Raw genomic sequence first — 20,710 nt, 5'->3', positions numbered from 1 at the left:
ATGGCAGGCAAAGGCAGAGACAACAAATATTAAATATGGAAATCGTCTTCAGTGCTCTGTTTATGCCTCAAAACAAAAACCACATGAGATGATGATTCCTAACCACAGGCTATGGAACCTGGGCAAAAAAATTGCCTGGCATATTTTTCATTTGTGTGATGTGAGAACGTATGAACACAATCATTGTTAATGATCCAAAACAGCTGTGTGGAATATTAATAAGGGAATTAAAGAAGAACTTAATTTGTAAGCTCCACTTGTGAGCTGTTGTATTTCACTTTGTTAAGCTCACATAAAGGGATGCGCTAGGCAAGTGGAGTAACAGGTCAGGATATTACTGACATGGTGTTTGTCCATTATTCAGAATTCAGAGGGGTTCATATTGAAACCTGACTCCCAAAGATGTACAGAATCTGCTCGGTGCTAATTCATGTTTTTCTGGGATCTCAGACAAAAACCTTGTATTTTACGGTTGCATTTTATTACCTGGGGGCATGGTGGCGTGGTGGGTTCAGCAAGTGTCCGCTGTGTGGTGGGTCTGTGGTTCCGGCCCTGCTTGGGGTGCCACTCTAGGTGTGTCCCCTCCCCCTCCGGCCTTATGCCCTATGTTGCCGGGTTAGGCTCCGGCTCGCTGCGACCCCGCTCGGGACCGGCAGTTGCTGACGATGGACGGATGGATTTTATTACCTTCCTTTGATGAATCGAGCCAACTGTTTTCATTTTAAATTGGAAGTAAAATTTAGCATCGCCATCCAAAACAGAGACAGCCTGACTGAGCTGGACCAAACAAACAAAAGGTTAACACCGATCAAAGCAGCAGTACTGGACTGATTTCTGATATACGTCTTCACATACATTCTTGAAGAAAAGACAAAAAGACTTACTACATTGTTCAGGAATCCCTCATATAACAAAAGGCTCTTTTTGTAAGAATTCTGATGTACGATCAAATTTATTTGTACCCGTAAAGTCTCAAGGAGCTGTCAGCTCATACAGGGTGTGGCTTGCAAGTATCTCTCATAAATTCCTTGACTTTTTAATCATCTATACTAATAATCACCGTTAAAGTTTTTTCTTTAAACTGTAAAGAAAGGCAATCTTTAAACAAAGTGATAAAATGAATGTAATTCTCGTTAAAAACAGTGACGACTGACTTTTTGATTTCACTCACTATTCTTTTAGTGTAAATGACACTTTACAAGCAGACCTACAGTGAAAGGTTAGAAGTGGTTACAGTAATTATGACAATGGCATCATTAGGCAGTGTTAATAAACTATATTTTATACAGTCCATTTACAGCTGGCTTCTCAAAGTGTTTTACAATAAAAGAATATGGGTTACAACTCAAAAGCAATTAAAAATAAATATTAGCATTAAAAAATCACACCAGTAAAAGAGCAGAATCCATAGATAATAATCAATGCAAAGATGTAGTGAGCCTGGTCCTATCCTAGAAGCATAGATTGTGACGCAAGGTACACCCTACATGAATTTGCTGCAGCTACACACGTTACGGTCAATTTTGTCACAAGTTCACCTGCAACACACATCTCTGAATTGTGGAAGGAAACCAGAGCACTTGGTGAAAACCCATTTGAACATGGAAAAAGATGCAAACCCCTTAAAGACAGAGCAGGATTTGAACTAACATCCGAGTCTAAGGCCCAAGCCCTTGGGTGGCCCCCAAGAACAGAACAAAAAATAGAATAAGAAAAAACAGTAGGATGCATGATGGGATGGAAAGGGAATACAAAAGAATGGAAAAGGGGTGTAAGAAGGAACACGCAAGTATATTATATATAAATGACTTTGAACGTGTGGTCTTGAAGCACGAGTTAAAGGTGTGGATAAAATTCTGATATTTTGGATTTCAGTTTGAAATGACACTTTGTTTAAAAGGCAGTGATTTTCAACATTTGGTGAAAAACATGAGCGAACCATCTGTGGCTCAGAGCTCATTTAAGCCAACTGTAATAAGTTATTTTTATGGGAACTTAAGGAGCACATCTTCCTGAACAAATTACACTTGGTATGTGACAGAAGCCTGTACTACATACGTAGCATATTATTCAGGTGAACAACTAAGTCTCAGAGTAATTGGGTGATGCTCGTATACGTGTGATTACTAAATGTATAAAATATTGTATTTCCCTACGTCCATGCAGGGAGTGTGACTTCCCTGCAAGTCACGCTCTCCAAATTCAAGCGACTGTCAGAAACTGAAATCTCTGACCTCCTGATATCACACAGAGCCATCAACTGCTCGCTAGATCCGATCCCATCGTCACTACAGCCCATCTTCCTGCAACTCTCTACCTTCACCTCCAAGATCATCAACTCCTTGCTCTCCTCTGTCTGCTTCCCACCTGCCTTCGAAATTGCTAATTTCACCTCTGGTAAAGAAACCCTCCCTGGATCTTAACTCGGGCCAAAACTACAGGCCAGTCTTCCTCCTCTCTTTTCTGTCAAAAACTGTAGAACAGGCAGCCTGTGATCAACTCTCTGAATTCCCCACCCAGAACCATCTCCTTGATGGATATCAGTCTGGATTCAAACCTGGTCACTCCACCAAGACAGCGCTCCTAGCAGCGTATGATGGTCTCCAGTCGGCTAGAGTGGCCTCCCTCTCTTCGGTCCTCATCCTCCTTGACCTGTCTGAAGCATTCGACATGGTCAACCACCAGATTCTCCTCTCCTCTCTTAGTCAGCTTGGGATCAAAGGAGCAGCACTTAGATGGTTTGAGTCCTACTTATCTGACAGATCCTATCAAGTGGTCTGACAGGGCTCCTGTTCTTCTCCTCTGCCTCTCAACTAGTGCCCTGCAGGGCTCGGTACTGGGTCCTCCGCTTTTCTCGATCTACACCTCCTCCCTCGGCCCTGTCCTTGCCTCCCATGGATTTAAATACCACTGCTATGCTGATGACACCCAGCTCTTCCTCCCATTTCTACCTGGAGCAGCAGACATTTCTGTGCGCATCGCTGCCTGCCTGTCAGACATCTCTCCATGGATGTCTGATCACCACCTACAACTGAACCTCTTTAAAACAGGGATCCAACACCTCCCAGCTGGCCTGTCTTCCAGTCATGATATCGCAATCAAACTGGACAACTTACTCATCTTGTCTACCTCCTCAGCTAAGAGTCTGGGAGTGACAATCGACTCAAGCCTATTCAGCACATCGAAACCACAACACGGACCTGCAGATACATCCTGCATAATATCCACAGGATCCGTATAGACCTCACAACAGACTCTGCGCAACTACTTGTCCAGGTCACGGTGACATCCCGTCTAGACTACTGCAGCTTGTGTGGCCTTCCTGCTACTTCCATCAAACCTCTACAGCTGATACAGAACGCTGTTGCCCGAGTTGTTTGACCTGCCAAAGCGTTTGCATGTCTCTCCTCTACTCGCTCTCTGCACTGGCTTCCAACAGCTGCCTGCATAAAATTTAAGACCCTGCTTATGGCCTACAAATGCATGGAAAAAACTGCTCCCAGCTATTTACAAGACTTGATCATCCACTACACCCCAACCAGACCGCTGCGCTCTTCCACATCTGCCCGCTTGGTGGTCCCACGCACAAAAGGTAAAGCATGGAGGTTCTTGGTTCTGGCTCTGTTATGGTGGAACAATCTCCCCCTCTCACTCAGAACTGAAGAGTCTGTCTCTCTCTCTCTCTCTCACACACACACACACAGTCTGAAACCGGCGAGCCGGAGCCTAACCCGGCAATACAGGGCACAAGGCCGAAGGGGGGGAGGGAACACACCCATGACGGGACACCAGGCCGTCACAAGGCACCCCAGGCGGGACTTGAACCCCAGACCCACCAGAGAGCAGGCCCCGGCCAAATCCACTGCGCCACCGCACCCCCTCAATTGCAGAATCTCCATTCAATTTAAAAATAGTCTTAAAACTCACCCTTCCAGACTCACTTCATCCATGATCTCTTAAGTTCATGTAAAGTCTAATTGTTTATGCGCGATAACTAAGATCATGCCCGGATAAACCTTTAGGCAGCTACTCCTGTAACGGAACGTAAATGTATCTATGCATCTCCAAAAAAAAAAAAATACTAGGAAGGGATCAGGAATCGTGGATATTCTGATAAAGTTTTATGCAGCTACTCGTGTGATTAACATTGGTTCATATGGTAGAAAGAAACAAACCACTCAATCACACGCCTGCAGCTGTCTTTTCCCGCTAATATAGTGCACATTGCATTTTCTGAAATATACGTTGCTTTGGAGAAAAGCATCTGCTAAATGAATAAATGTAAATGTATTTCATAAAGCTTTCATCCATTTATAATTGCACATTTCAGTCAAATTTTTAATCTTTCTGAAGGGTAATTGAACTCTGTGCTTTTGCAGAAGTAGACCACCAACCCTTCAGCTTACAAATGCATTTCTTTAACCATCATGGGGCCTGCTGCTCTACAGCATCATCTTGGGGCGGGTGACAACACAGCACCCTGTCAACCATCTCTGGCTGGACCGTTGTGAGGTAGAAAGTGAAGACAGTTGTGTGCCACGGTGCCTGAGGTTCCAGGATTGGCCAGCAGCCCCTACCTGAGGAGGGGGAGGCAGAGGTGTGGCCTCTAAAAGACTGCAGAAAATTGGCAGCTGAAACATTCTGCTAGAAGACAGAGAAGGGAAAGAGGCGTGACAAATGAGTTGTACAAAACCCAATTATTCAACTTTATTAACATCAAGGAGTTTTTGCAACGCTTTTCCTTTTATTAACAAATAGAAAACAGACTGTGTATTCAACAGATTGAACCCCTACAGCACTATGCATACACAAGGTAAAAATGAACTTTAATTTTCCCGCAAATATTTCAGTCCCTTGTCTTGAAATGCACTGCTGAGCGAGCACACTGGATTATATGTAGAACTCCTCCACCACTGGCTTGTGCTGCCACACCCTGCCAAGATGCCTCACTTCCTGGGCCTCGGGTGGCAACTTCATAATACAGTAGTTTATAGCATTGTACCATTAATACAAATTCAGTGACACAAGTCTCTTTTTGCCGTCATCCCTAGTGTCGATTTGTCGAGAGAATCAAGGATTATTTATGAGTGGAATATCGAACAATTGTTAATGCTGTTGCAGGATGGCAACAAATGTATATATGTATATATATATATTTATATTTATGTATTTATAAAAATAATAGCAGGCCTGTCCAAGGGGTGCAAGGCTTCTCTTGTCCCCTGGAGGGTGACCGTCACTGTACAGTTGGGTGTTATTCTCTGTTGCGTGGGGTGCTGTCCATCACCCCGCCTGTTTGGGGTTCTGCTCTTCCTGGTTCTGCCCAAACCAACAGATCTGGTGATTAGCCCACAAGGAAGGGGGCCGAGGGGGTGTAGGCTTCAGGAAAAAAAAAAAGGGCCTCACTACTGGTTTTGAGGGAGACTGCGATCGCCTGTTCTTCCCAACGCCATTCCTCACTGTGAATAGTGGTCTTGGAGTGACATAGGTTCCTTATGAAGTCACAGTTAACAGCTATTGAGAACAAAGTTAGAATCTGTACACAGCTGATATCTTTTCTTTAGTTAATTGATTCATTGTTCTGTTCCTAATGGATTTATATAGTACCACTAACTCTGGCATATGCTTTATATTTGTTTTCTATTATTCACTTCTTTTTATAAAGTACCAGGAATTGAAAAGACTTATAAAATCCCCCATTCCACTGTATAAGACAAGGAAAACAAAAAATAAGAATAATAATAAAATCATGGTAAAAAAAATTGACAGCAGCTTAGAGAACAGAAGTCCTCTTGTATTAGTATCTAGGGACATGTTAAAAATACATGTCCCTTGTGCTAAATAACCTACAAAATATGGAAAAATTAAAAGAAAAAAATGTACCAATTATGGAAAAAAATAGAAAACAGACGAATAGATAGGGCCATTAAGACTAAAAGAAAAAAATTACATGATTATAAAAAAAACAAGAATCTAAATATATCAATAACAATATAAATGATAATGATAATAAAATAGGCAAAATAATGCTTCCATGTTGCCTGTAGTGAATGGAAAGGGAGGGATATGTTGTGTGCAGTGTTGTATCAGACTGCCGTTCAAGGTTGTTGGTTTCTACGGAGGGTTTTAAAGCAATCTCGCTGTGCCATTCCAGGTGGACCGCTCGGATGGAAGGCTGGCCGGCTGCTCCATTCCCCTCCCCTCTGGCAGCTCTCTGTACAGAATCAGGTGGGTGGAAATGGCTCAGAAGGAACACTTGGCACTCCTGAAGGGATTTCCGGGGGGGCTGTCCAGGAGTGGTTACGTTGCATAGTGATCAAAACTCCCCAGGTACTCCAGTGCTGCTCGGTAGCACAGCTGGTACTGGTCCTGAGAGCCGCACAGAGACAGAAGCACTTGTGTCAGCGAGCAACTGTGAATTTGTTGAACACAACAAGTTTGCAAGTTAACAAGTAGCTGTGTCCATCTGCATCCAGATGTGGAACTGGCTGTCTCTTTAATCCTCCGCCTTGTCCATTATACAACCCCATCTCCTGGCCAAACCTTACTGCTCCTTCTGCATCGGCTATTGCAGAAGTAGTTTTACATAAATACCGTATCAAAACTCTTATTTCCAAGCAGAATTTGGTTTGTACAAAAAATGCTAGTAAAATACCTAGGTAGAGGTATTGTTCCCTGAGTATTTACCACATCCAGCCTGTGACCCCAGTTCCACTCCACTCTACCGCAGCCCTACCTCTGTCTGCACCATGGCTGGCCGCTGGGTGCGCAGCGTCTTGACGGTCTGGAACAGGTCAACCACACCCTCGTATCTCATCCTCTCCAGAACGATGCTGAGGGTGATGAAGACTCCTGTCCGGCCCACACCAGCACTGTAGAGGAGACAAATGCGTTACATGCTGGGCCACCTTGACACACACACTTTTTCTTTCCTGCCCTCAGTCCACGTATTGAATTTGTCTCCTTCCTGCCATTTTTTTGGACTCACTTGTGTAACACTAACATGCAGAAACTCTAAACAAGCTGCAGTGTTGTCACTACTGACAGTTTGTGTGCACTTGTGGTGTACAGTATATTTGTGTTATATTTTGATAGGTAGCCATTTTGGAACAGCTGTTTTTACCTGCAGTGCACAGTGATTGGTCCATCCTGCCCAAACTGCTCCTTGGTTTTGTGCACCTGGCCAATGAAGTCAATAAACCCCTCTCCGGTTTTTGGCACTCCCTGCTCGGGCCAGTCAGTGAACTGGAACTGGCGAATGGTCCTGGACTGGCCATCCTGGTGGGCCAGTGAGAGACATGATGTGAAACTGCAGCAGCAGGTTGTGCACAAGGCAAGTGATGTGACACAAACATCCTACTCAACGACTTCAAAGAGGCTCTTGGCTTTAAAAAAAAAAAAAAACGTCACTACATACAATGTCTAAAGATAGTTCTATTTATAGGAGTAGCTTATGGTAGCGCTTTCTGGTGTCTTTATCTTCCCTGTGTCAGCCACTGGATCCTTCTGTTTCCCAAGCAAGGTTGTACAACAAACAGCAGAGGGGAAATACGTAGAAGATGTGTAGAGAGGAAGTAAACATGTCGGCGTGATCTTTCTCTTCGACACTAAGTAAAACAGTGGCTACGAAGAGCCTGTGCAGATTAAGGAGCTTTCTAATTCCCAGATGGCAGGATGAGTGGGAGTATTGCATTATCTATAAAACACAGATAAAGCTTCGTTTCCCATACAGAGATGTCCTACAGAATCTGGTCAGCTTCCTTGTGCCGTGATTTAACCTTCTCCTGCAGGGCACTTAGAGAGGCACACTAAAATGATGAAAAATGACAAACTGCAGATACAAAAAGATGTGGTTTAAGTTGTGTCTCTGGGCAATGACACTTCAGTCCTGCTGAATGACAACACAGTTAAATCACGTGGCTGTCAGCGTGGAGATACAGACGGCAGAGTGCTTGTCCTGGGCTCCTGTGGAACAGGCCCTTGAGCTGAACAGCTCACACACACACACACACACACACACACACACACACACACACAGGTGTGGGTATGAAACTGTACATCAGCAGTTGAGCCTGTGTGGTGCACTGTGACTATTTCACACCCTGGCCTATTTTTAGAGAGCACAAACCTGGAGTTTCCAGAAGAATCCAACCTCAATTCCCAGAAGAAGTGCATTTTTTACTGGCCTGTGGCAAATTATACTAGAACTGACACAGTTCCCTTATTTTTCATCTCCTCAAGAGAAAACTAATTAAGAAAAAACAGTGGAAAAGCTGAAACATTTGCTGAGAAAAATACAGAGGAGATGAGAGGGCAGAAAAGGGATTGACATGACCTACCCTGGCATCAGTGACCTTGAACTCCCTCAGGATGTACTGGGGCATGTTGTACTCTGCCATGGGGTCAACCACAAAATACTGGTACCGCGCAGAGCGCTCTGCGGGCCAGTACTGGTGGCACTTCTCCTAGAAGGACAGAGATGAACAAGGGTTGCTCCTTCATGTGGCAGTTTGTGTTTGAGGTGCAAACACTGGACCACAAGGTCCTGACTCCACCTGCTCTCAGAATGTGATGAGCTGTGTAACTGGTTGCAAAGTGTGAAGCGTTAGCGCTAAGGAGAGCCTCCTGGGGACATCTCACTCACTCGGCCCATCTCCCTCAGTTTGGTCAACATCACCACGATGGTGGAGTTGTGTTCCCACAGCATTCTCCAGAAGTCCTCCGTGGTCTCAGCCAGGGGGCCCTGTGTGGCTATGTAGGCCTTCTGCTGCCTGCAGGCATAAGGTAAAATAGGAGTGAGCACTGGGGCCTCAACCCCTCTCCCACGAGACCCCGAGTGTTCCCACAATACCTACGCCGACACTCTGCTAGAAATCCTGACGTTACGTGGCGCACAGTTATAACACAAACTGGAATGAAGGCCAGCGCGATGGAGGATGCAGGGACTAGCCCTTCCTCACATTCCACAGTGAGAGCGGGTCACACTACACGCCAGCAGAGGGCAGCACGGCACAGTGTGAGACACAGCACGGCAGTCTTCTGCACGGAGCCGTGGGTGAGCGACTAATGAAGGCGCTGCAGAGGGAACCAATAATGTAAAGCCTGGAGATTAAGGCCAGCTCGAGGCCCTGCTCCACACAAAGGAGGGTGAGCAAGAGGAGCAGCAGTAGGAGGAAGAGGCGGTGGAAGAGAACGGCTGGCCTCGTCTGTCCCTCCCACTACCTGTCAACACCAGCTAATAACAGCACTGGAAATTTTCCCTTCTAAAGAACCATGGACAATCAGGAAATGCCTTGAGGATCATCTCCCCATCGCTTCTTTCTGCTCCTTCTACCGCCTTTAAAAATTCCTGACCTCTTCCCCCCCTTGCTGCACAAACCCATACTGCTACGAAATGACACGCATTTCCTAGCTGAGCTGTTCACAAACATGCAAATGCAGGCACACTAAAGAGTCCCGTGGAGGGCCCAGTTTACCTTTATTTATGAAACCTAATTAGTGCACAGGAAAGTGCTGGTGTCGCCTAAAGACTGGCGTTCAAGAAAAAAAACCCAGCTGGCACCGTCTCACGCTCCACTCCCAGCCTCAGGAGCTGTGCTGGACAACAAGTGGCTGCGTCTCATGGAGCTATTTCCTCCAATTAGGGGAGCAAAGTTGCAGATGGATGGAGCCCACCCCTCATCTCTGGACAACAAGGTGACTCGGGTAGAACGCTCCCTTTCCAAGCAGCACTCATGCTGTTGCGTGTGGAGAAGGGCAAGATCACGAGGTGTACTTAACACCTTCCTCCGCAAAAAAGATGGGAGTACATTTATCAAGCATTTGATTAAACTACCTTCACACTGGGAATCACTGCAATTACAGTATTTACACTTTAATAAAGGAGAGGCCTCTGTGGAACAGCTTTTAATAATGTTTAATTTGCTGAGGAATGGCAGTCTCGACACGCCCCTGGACACGTCTGGCGGGCTACAGTTTTGTGACATTTCACGTTCACTGATTCTTGCACCCAGTGTTGCACTAGGTGCTGGGTCTATTAAAAGGCTTCATTGTGCCCTTGCCAATATAATCGCCCCTATATTGGTGAATGTTGTGCTGCACAGGTCAGCAGCATGCCAGGCCCAAAGCGCAGATCAATTAAAATCCCATACTTGGTCGATGCTCTGGGAAAAAAAAGCCATTTTCACAGGGAGTTGTTTTACTCTCAAAACAGGGCCCTGTCACCACTGACTGGAAACACGGAGACTGCAGACAATCTGGCTACACATGAAAAATTGGGTGGGTATATTTAAAAAAAAAAAACAAACTTTTAGACTTGTCGATGAAAATGGTTTTCTTCACAACTCTGATGGCAAGCAGAAAGGCAGCATCCAAGTTATTTCATCGTCTGAATGGAAGTGTTTGACAGCAGTGCCCAAGCTCAGTACTCGCCATCTCTCTCTCTCTCCCTCTGTGTTTTTCCCAACCTCATTATTACTTTCTTTCTCTCTCTCTCTCTCTCTCTCTCTCTGTGTGTGTGCCTGTGGTCCTCGTACCTGTATCCATCGATGCAGCTGGCATTGATGTAGTCCGAGCCCTCCACCCCCCGGATGGGCTGCAGACACACTCGGGTTGACTCAAAGGGCATGATATTCACCAGGCGGTTCTTGAACTTGTTGCAGGGGAGGTTGGCACTGATGAATCGTGAGGTATGAGCCTTGGAGTTGGCCAGTCTCTGCAGGGGAAAGGAGGTGTGAACCAGGTTAAGAAGCAAGTGAGCGTGCAAACTAAACCTTTTCCAGAAGGTACTGATGCGGGGCACGTGACCCAACTGCTCTGTATATTACTGATGTGTATGGACATGTCGAAAGGGATGGCGCTCAGCCTGATGTTCTCAACTTCAAATGAGACTACACCTACTCATGTAAACCTTGTTGTGTTTGGGGAGTAACTGTGCAGAGGGAAACTGGCATGTGGGCATACATTACATTTCATATACACCCTTTCATCTGCACACAGGTGAATCTAGATGTATGAACTCTGTATCCATAGAGTGGGAACAAAAGCAACCTGCTGTCAAAAGCCCCCCCAATTTACCCCCAGTAAAGTTGATACTACTGACGAACTGCAGGATCACAGTGCACCAGACCTCATTATTCTCTTTTTGAATTACAATTACCTCCCTCCAGGATGAGTTTGATCCCCATAATTTCAGCACCTCACCAGAACCACCCCCCCACCTTTTTTCAAATTAAAAAAAAAAAAAAATACACACACACACACACACACACACTCTGGTCCTCAAGCACACTGGATTGGGTCTCTGCTGACGGGCAGCTGGATAAGCCAGTGGAGCGAGACCTGGACCCCGCCCCAGGATAGCAGCAGCGCTCTGCGGGTTTATCCACGGAGCTGTCAACGACCGTGTCCACCATGCCAGCCCTTCTCCCCCACATCTCAGATAAGTCTGACAGTCGGATTGCTCACCCGCAGAGAACCTCTTTATTTGTCTCTTTGTATGAGAGACAAAATGGATACAAATCCCCAGCTTCTCTCGGCGCAAACTGCTATGATGCAAGCGCAAGAGTTTCTGGCACTGAGCAAATAGGGTAAAATTTCAAGCTGAACTCATACTGGCTTCTCCTGCTTTGGCGTCACAAAATGTCTCAGCTGCTTTACAGAGTTCACAATAACAACATGAGTTATTTACCATTAGGTTTTACTATGTTCTCACATACAAACATGAACAGAAAAACAAAACTTTATAAAGAACTTTTACTGCATTTATGAGTACTAATTTATTAATTTTAAAAATGTGTAGAACTGGTGATGAAACATCCCCGTTTGCACTGCCACGAAAAAACTCTGCTGGAAGACAAACTGATTTTTTTTTAACGTGCAACATTCATAATTCTACAGAAGTTCAAGATGTCCTGGGGAGAGGCAAAGCGGGCAGCCCAGGACAGAGAGTGATGGAGACATGCAGTGAAGGCTCTATGTTCCAACTGGTGCAAAGAGGATTAAAGAAGAGTTATAATTATGCCCTCTACTGGCAACTGCAAGCAGTGAACACAGGTGTGGAAAAACCTCTACAATGTCCCACAGAGTCAGTGTAGAGTTGCATCCCAGAAACTGTACAGAACTCTTCACTGCAGAGTATATATTTGATTGTTGAAAATTAAACAATGCAGAAAAAGCCAACAGAAAGATGGCAACCTGTTACTGTCAGCACTATATTCTGCTAACTGTGCGCAGAGAGCCAGGGATTTGCTGACAACGAGAGCGCAGCGGACGGCACTGGAGAAAAGTAGAACTAATTAAAGGGAACCGACGGAAACGTTACCTTGAACTCCAGCTCCATGGCGGTGACTGTCTCCCCCGTTGGGACCTGCATGAGCTTCTGGATGTGAGCATAAAGATTGCGGGCAGGCACCTCCGTGTTGCCACAGGTGGCTGCCTCCAGCAGGGCCTCGTGGATAAAGATGTACTGGTCCTCGGTCTGCACCATATAGTTGCGCTGGGCTCGCATACAGGTCACATGGCCATAGATGTCCACCGACTTTTCATGCTTCATCCGCTCCAGCATGGCCTCGATGACTATGAAGCAGCCTGTGCGGCCCACACCAGCGCTGAGAGTGAGCGGAAGAAGTAGTGGCATTAGGGCGCTGCTGATTGTTTACCCACCCCACGCAAACTAAAATACACCATCACGCAAAAACAGCCGCACAATTGCTACTCCCACCATTTACTCGTATGGAAAAGACAAATGCTGCGTGAAATAGTACCAAGAAACTGCAAAACAGCACAGATCCTCAAAGGATGTGTGCAGGGAGTGGCCAAGGGTGGAGTGGGGGCAGAGGTGGCGGCCTACCTGCAGTGCACCACCATGGGCCCAGCGTCCGGCGGATTGCAGGCCTTGACGCGGCGCAGGAAGGCCAGGATAGGGGTCGGGTACTCTGGGACTCCGTGGTCGGGCCAGGCCATGAACTGGAACTGCCTGACCTCCCTCTTCTCACTGGAGCCGTTCTGTGTGGGTTGGGGCAGGATGGGGGAGGCTCTCTCAGCAGCATTCGCAGAGACACGTGGATCAGCACTTTACTGGACTGCCAAAGGCCGGGCCATCTGGCACCCCAGCAGTGCGGATGAAGGGCATACGGCACGTTTCTTCTACAATACTGAGGTGATCTAGGTCTCGGCTATTCGGAAGCGTGTAGCAGGAGCTGCCCCTGCTGCCACCGAAAAACTACAGGACTGCAGGACACTCTTCCCTACTGTCAGCACATACATTATTTACTGTCCTAGCAAAGTAAAAGCACACAGCTGACAATTTCACACAGCTGGCTATTCACTGAGGCACTTCAAAAATAAACACAGTGGTTAGGGGTGTCAACAGAAGCACCTTTGTTTATATTTAAAATCGTGACACAGAAGTCCTCATCTGCTTTTCCGATCCTCCTCTGATAAATCACATTTTGAAAGTACATCACAAAATCTTAGGATATTTCTGCTTGCTGGATGTACCAGAATCCCTGTCTAGAGCAGGACAGCCTTCGGGTTGTCCACAGATGCTGAGAGTAACTGGTGGTACTCTTACCTTATAAAGAGCGAAGGTGCGCACACTATAGGTTGCCAGCTCCACTGTGTCCAGCATGGTCACCTGGATCATACCGTAGGTTTCTGTGCCTCGGATTGGCCAGTACTGGTCACACTTCACCTGTGACACACAGACACTAAATGAAAGTACTGCCATTACATTGTAATGCAATCCCAAACCACTGAATGAATATGTCCTCAGCTTATGAGAGTGATGCCAAGTCTGAGACTGAGCGCAGTTTGAGGAAGGTTCACTACCCAGGGGCTGAGGATACACAGTTGGCTCCCAACTGTGACCGGAGCAGAGGCAGACAGACTGAGCACAGCATGCACCACTGACTCTGCTCCCGAGCTCGGGAGAAACCACAGAAAGCTAGCAGATTTATGGTGCGGAGGCCAAGCCTGTGGGTGGGAGGGGGGAGCTTGGACAGCGGCCTAACAGATGGGGGCATCACGCTACACAGACCCCCGACCCTAGGCATAGGGCCTTAGGATAGCCCTGTGGCTTCACATGTTGTCTTCGCATCTGGCTGTCTTGTGGAGACACGTGCTGGTTCGAGAAGGGGGATGCCCAGTAGCTGTGCAGCATAACTCCAAAGAGCAGGCGAGCGCACAAAGCTGTATGACGTACGGGGCTGACTGCATGCAGCCAGGCCACCACCTGGTCTCATCGCAGAAAGCTTCCTATCAACCTGTGAACCGAGTGCGATCACCACACAGCCGGTGTGAGACAAGTGTTAAGTGGAGGTCACATCCATTCTGGAGAACTAGCTTTTTTAAAACTCTGAAATGTGTTTCTGTTAACTCTAAATGTAGTGTTTGCCTCCTTGGCTTTCAGACTGCTTCCTATACATAAACTGCTATTGCACTTCACACTGGCAAGATTAGGAAACAAACTGCACGACAGCAACAATCGGACACAGAGGTTTTGTAGATTTTCCAGGCATGAATGTCAAGGTGCAGCACCATGCAGAATTTGAAATGGAAGCTGACACACAAGCCGTGCCTTCACTGTGGAACAGGTTAGGGAGGGATAGTTGCACCCCAACCCCCATCTGTACACTCCTATTCTCCTGTCAGTGAAAGTCCCCCCCAAATACCATTTTCCTGTGAGAATTTTGTGGAGATAGAGTGAGACTGGGATGGACAAACAGGCTTCTGGGTGATGTCAGTGAGAGTGGGTAAGGTTTCATCATGGATGCATTCCCCGTCTTGCCAACAGTACCTCCCGATGTGAAATGTGTATCATCTCTGCGAGACAACGGACTTTGTCACTCAAAAAATACAAGCTGCCGGGACGTAACAGCCATGTAGGACTAGACTAATAAGCATTCTGAAACTGCATATCTCAGGAAGATGGCACAGTGGCACAGCAGAACAGCGAGTAGCGCTGCTACCTCACAGCGCTTGGGTGGTGCGAGAGGACATGGGTTCAATCCCCTCTCAGTCTGTGTGGAGTTTGCATGTTCTCCCCGTGGGTTTCCTCCGGGTGCTCCGGTTTCCTCCCACACTCCAAAGACATGCTGTTCAGGTCCCCCATAGTGTGTGAGTAACAGAGAAAGTGTGTTCCACTGATGTATGGATGAGTGACCCAGTGTAAGTAGTGTATCCAGTAGTGTAAGTCACCCTGGTGAATAAGGTGTGTGGGCTGATAACACTACATAGAGTTCATTGGAAGTCGCTCTGGAGAAAAGTGTCTACTAAATAAACGTAAATGTAAGTCAGGTTCACTTGGGAGCGTGGCCAGACGTCTCCTCCTCCGTGTTGTGTAATTGGTGTCAGTCGTTTGATGGCTTTTTCTGACACATGGGTATGCTGGGAATGCTGTCAGTCCAAACCGCTTCAGCTGTAGCGCTAGCTTCCACCATCTACTGTCATTCCACAAACAGTTCCAATTATCTTGCTCAGACCCCTGAACTTGTGTGGGTGTACTCTCTCAATGATTGCAAACCGACAGTCTTGTTGTTTTTACTCTGTCTGAACTTGTTTTTCTTGCTTTCATTTCCCCATCTCAATTGTGACCTTACAGCTATCTGATTCTTCAAATAGCTGCTGTGCCACTGTCAGACTTTGACATTTTAGCACCAATGAGGACAGTCTCACTGTTGCAAAACGACAGCCTGACTTGGACAGACAATGGCACGTGGTCTACCAAATGGTGAACCTGGACATGGGAGCTACGTTTGTGAACTCACTCTGGACTTCTCTTCCAGCCGGGTCATCATCACAATGGTGCAGGTCCTCTGCTCCCATACCATCCTCCAGAAGTCACTCAGTGTCTCAGGCAGTGGGCCCTGTGTGGCAATGTAGGCATTCTGCTTGCGGTAGCCGTCAATGTAGTTGGCATTGATGTAATCGCTTCCGGGAACACCTGGAAGTGGGTAACAGTGTGAAACGGATTCCTCAATATGTGTACAAAATTTTGAAATGGTGTTTTCCATTGCACAACCATCAAATAACTAAAACAACTATCATTCATACGGTTTTCTTCAGCCTTTGAACACAGCTAGAACCAGAACACTTATTTTGTTCCTGATTCCAAAGTTCCTAACTCCTAAATCTCAATACATGAAAGTTTTATAATAGAAAACCCTAATTTATTCACAGGATAGGTTCTGTAAGAATCTTGGATAAAGCTATAACAAATAAATTACTCTAAGACACTACTTTTTAGTTGATTTTTTTTAAACTTGTAGCTCTGTTAAAAAAAATTAAGCTAATATAATATGTTTTCTTCATAAACTCTCCATTTTGGTAACTGGCAACTACATAAATGACGAAAACAGAATTATAAATAAAGGTAATTGTACGTATCTTTGGATATTTGTAACTTGACTGCTCATAATATAGGAAGCTACTATACAGGTATTCCATTATATTGGGAACAACAAACCAGACCTGTGGTTCCACACTTCAGAATGAGATGTATAATGGACTTGAAGTCAGTGCGTTTATGCCTCTTACTGTGAGGTCACTCACCATCGATGGAGGAGAGGATCACCCGGGAGTGATCGTAGGCAATGACATTTGCATAGCGATTCTTTGGCTTGTTGACCTCCAAGTTGGAATTCTCCCATGTGAACTGCTGGCCAGGATCAATGGACTGCAAATGAGAAAGATTGGAAGAACGGTGGGCATCAGGGTGACACTTGTGTCCTACAAGTTGTTCTTTGTCATTGTAAACTGGTGAACAAGCACAGATCTGAAAAACTGCGGACAAATGAATATGATATGCAGGTTCATATTTCTGTATTTATGTGTGTTAGAGCTGAGAGAGAAAGGAAGGCCAAGAAAGCCTGCTTGTTCTGTTCTCTACAGCAGCAATGTGGCTGGAGAAGAAGCAGACTGAAGAGATCAGGAAACAAGCAGTGCAGACACGATACCCAACTCTCCTGCCACAGAATGTACTGCTTACATCATCCAGAGGTCCTTCCCATTCTGTCAAGCCTGTCATGCCAGCCTCTCTGTTCCCCTTTGCTTGAGCTGCAAAGACGATGCCTGAGGGCATCTGAACTTTGCACTAACTCCAGGGCTCATTCTTACGCCAATATTGGCTCTGACACAGTTTGCTCTCAGAGCTCTTTAAATGGCACACGTGTGGCACCCAGCAGCTTCACGCACCAACCCCCTCTGCTTCCCTATCAGCACACTTCAAATCGAGGCCTTGACTTCTTTAACACGTGCTGTAATGAAAGGCAAACACAGCGTAAAAGCCACTTGCAGATCCAATATTGCACTCGGAGGCTGGGTGCGCGAGTAGGATCTTATGATCTGCAAATATGGGCCTGGTGAAAATTTCATTGTGGTGCAGAGGTCCCTGCAGAATCTGACTGGTCTGGATGAGTCAGCGGAGGTCATCTTAATGAGAGTAGTGCTTTTTTGGTCCCCTTGCCAGCAGAGCCCCAGGCAACCCCGGAGTGACGGAAACCAGTACTGGGTTCACACAAGTCATCTCCTTAGTCTTTATCCCACTTCAGCTGGCCTGGGCAGCAATCCATGTATGAAAACGAGACCGCCAGGTGGAACAGATGGTAAAAGCGTGCACTGTGTGTATTCCTAAATCTAATCTGCATCTATGGCCTGGCAGTTAAATGCATTTTAAAGCCCACAAAGAATGGATCTATGCTGGGGGTGGGGTTAAAGTCAGCTAGTACAAGGTCACAACTTTTAAGAGCCCAGGTAGGAAAAGTCAACAACCAGTGACACTTTTTTTTTTACACTGTCTCAGACCATTTCCATGAAGCAAGATGGACATTGGACTGTAGTGTTTCCTGCAAGGACAAAGATTTTAGCAGCTATATGATTTCAAGGGCACAAACGGTGGCCACGTCCTGTTCCTCTGTCCTCTAGCAGCAGACCAGGACGGTGAAAAATAAGCCCTCTTATTGGTGGGCTGAACATGATAGAGCCACCACTGCCTTGCTGTGCTTGGCATGATGAGGTGTGGAGAGAGGGAACAGCTTACTGGGATGCTCATGCATCCTGACAGTAGCACAGTTGCCCAGGGGTGGTGACCAAGTAGGCATGGCCATGTGAAGCTCACATAGTTCAGCACAGAGGCAGGCGCTTTCCGAAAGACTGTGAGCTGGCTTTTCAGTTTCACGGCTGTGCACGTGCACCACACCAGCCTCAGGACTTTTTCCACGATGAACTTTAAAAGAACCTTTTGAGAAATTCAGTGCTGTACTTTGGATAATTCCTTCTTGCCATTTTGGTATTATGTGGGGGAGTCATAACTCTCACATACGTTATCTGAAAGAATGTAAGCTCTCAACCTTGGGCAGCCATCGAGGCCATTACAAGTACACTTGCCCGCAAAGTACACGTATCTGTAAATAGTGTCTGCAGACTGCACAATCCCTGATGGTTTAACCTTCCTGTAGTTTAAAAAAATGTTTTGCCTCTTGTTTTCATATTCTCTTATCCACAACTGCAAGCAAAGCGTATTATTATTTGCATCCGAATGACACATCTGAGGTCATGAGAATCCACAATATATCAGTAGTAAAACCCAGGCAGGTTCTCCACACTGTGGAGGTGTGTGTACTCCTAATTCTTAATTTCCTCTTGGAAGGTGAACGAGCAGACAAGGGCCGTATCTTTGTATCTGCCACCGGGGGACTCTACAGCTGCTTGCCTGCTCAACAGCGCCATGGAGCAGCCATTATTCAGGATTGATCTTTGCTCTCAAATCACCGCTCAAACCAGCTCAGTGTCCATTATCGTGGAGTCCTTCACCTACAAACAAATATAAGGTAGCACAGCCACCATGTCTTCAGTGTCAATATGGGTTTTATTAAGGAAGAAACGCTCTGTCCTTGGTATTACAATGTTTCTGGAAGACAAAAATATTTCAATATGTCGGTGGGCAGCTGTCATGTCAACATTAAACTGTGAAGACTTGCCATTATGCCCCACTGGTCCCATTTCTTACTGTGATAACAACATCCTGAAAAAAAGCTGGGAAATAGACATCGGGCACCGAAAATGCCACTCAATTGCAGGGATTACCTGGTCTGAAAATGCAACGAAATCAAAGTGCCGGCAATTTGAGTGGGAGTGGAAATTTTTCGTGCAGGGAAAACGTGCAGTGATTCCGCAGCTGTAAATTAGCTGCAGTGTGGCCAGGCGATAGCTGGTAGAAACGAGATACTAGAAGAAAAAGGGGAAAAAAGGCTTCTAGAAATCCCTGCTGCATCTCCTGCCTCTGCTCGCACTGACACGTTCCAAACAAGCTGCCACTGACAATAATGATAATGGCGTGAGGGGTCTATTGTGTATCCTATTTAACAGGCTGTTAAGTTGGGCTCCTGCACCTTCAGACTGACAAATGCTGCTCATTACTGCGAATGTGCCCCGCTGACGGAGGTATCAGCAGCACCCCTTGTCGCCAGGATGCTGTTTGTTCTGCCTGCTATTAATTCACTGCAACCAGGGGACTAAAACAGTGCTATTAAAAGACACATAAAGACATTTTTCCTCAAAGTACCCCAAACATTTGAAAGGCTGTAAAGCCTGGTGATTTGATTTCACCCATTTTTCAGTCTATCTTCCAGTAACGTGGTAATAAAGTAAACTCAGGTGTTTTGCCCATTAACGGGCCCGGAACTTGCTTTTACACATCCTGGGTTTTTCGTTTAACATTCACATGAAGGTCACTGTCCACAAAGACCGCTCATGGGAACAACATCAGTGCTCGTTTCCAATTTATTACGGTGAAATTCTGCAAGCACTTCCTCAGGCTGCCCGGATTGTTCATTTTTGACATCTCTTGCTAACAGGGGACTCTGGGTAGCCTGGCTCTTGGTGCAATCTTAGAAGTGCAGACGCTCATACACACAGAAGCACCTGGGTATGCAGACACGCATTCTGATGCATGCAACCTGTGAGTGGAACTCTGTGCCCCCGCCCTCTCCTCCAATGTGGTGTGATTAAACCCGCCCGCCAGCCCACCCGCCGGCAGCTCTGTGCCAGGATGAATATACAGATCAATGGGGGCTGACAGTGTCGGGGGCGGGCAGAGCGGCAGACATTCTTTGCTGTATTCCTTATTGAGATGCTGCAGAAATGCAGTGTCCAGCCCAACAATAGGCCCCTCTGGTGCCTTTCTGTGCCGCTTGCTAAGCGGCAGTTATTTATGAGACCTGTCCCAGCTTATGTGGGATGCTCCTTGAGGGTGACTGTATGTACTACCAAACAAGTGCACCAGCAAAATGAAAGGCAACCATGAAAAAAATGCTAGGATCTTGTTGCAGCAAAGCAGCCTTTCCAACGTCCATTTGTCAAATATCGCCGTGTGTAGTAAGGCACGGATCGATCAAAGGTTTCTCATTAAACCATTATTTTGCTCTGTGAAAGCCCCTTTACTCGCGGAATTTCTTACGCACAGATTTGTGATGCTTGTGCCACAAGTGGGCGCCAAACGAAAGACCACTGTCACGGAGCCGATGGACATGCTGCGGTCAGCAGCAAATTGAGCTTTTGTTTCTAAATAAAAACAAATATAAATGTAGGAACACAGAAACCAGATCCCTGGTGGTCTGTGGATACATCTCCCCTCTGTCTCTCTGTGTGTCCATCAGAGATTCATATGCACCTTAGTCTTTTTATGTATGTCACAGCAGCCATTTTGGACTTT

At 46.2% G+C, this 20,710-nt stretch overlaps 1 protein-coding gene across 6 annotated transcripts in view; it reads right to left on the bottom strand.

Moving 5' to 3' along the window:
* Window positions 1-4,436: 4,436 nt before the first annotated feature.
* LOC108923793 (receptor-type tyrosine-protein phosphatase F) overlaps window positions 4,437-20,710 on the bottom strand; it is a 180,406-nt gene continuing 164,132 nt past the window's right edge. For 4 of the 6 annotated variants that reach the window (XM_018734751.2, XM_029250045.1, XM_018734752.2 and 1 more), the window contains 11 exons: window positions 16,552-16,675; window positions 15,768-15,943; window positions 13,574-13,693; window positions 12,851-13,005; window positions 12,323-12,608; window positions 10,536-10,714; window positions 8,645-8,771; window positions 8,340-8,465; window positions 7,124-7,278; window positions 6,737-6,872; window positions 4,437-6,369 (listed from right to left, as the gene is read on the bottom strand). In XM_018734751.2, coding sequence (XP_018590267.2) covers window positions 6,301-6,369; window positions 6,737-6,872; window positions 7,124-7,278; window positions 8,340-8,465; window positions 8,645-8,771; window positions 10,536-10,714; window positions 12,323-12,608; window positions 12,851-13,005; window positions 13,574-13,693; window positions 15,768-15,943; window positions 16,552-16,675 — 1,653 coding nt within the window. In that variant the 3' untranslated portion in view covers window positions 4,437-6,300. The remainder of the gene's footprint in view (window positions 6,370-6,736; window positions 6,873-7,123; window positions 7,279-8,339; window positions 8,466-8,644; window positions 8,772-10,535; window positions 10,715-12,322; window positions 12,609-12,850; window positions 13,006-13,573; window positions 13,694-15,767; window positions 15,944-16,551; window positions 16,676-20,710) is intronic. The other 2 variants (XM_018734755.2, XM_018734754.2) reach the window with 1 other exon arrangement.

This window comes from Scleropages formosus, chromosome 3 (assembly GCF_900964775.1).
Source record: "Scleropages formosus chromosome 3, fSclFor1.1, whole genome shotgun sequence".
In the NCBI taxonomy this organism is placed as follows: Eukaryota; Metazoa; Chordata; class Actinopteri; order Osteoglossiformes; family Osteoglossidae; genus Scleropages; species Scleropages formosus.
This window is presented reverse-complemented; position numbering and strand designations above follow the sequence as displayed.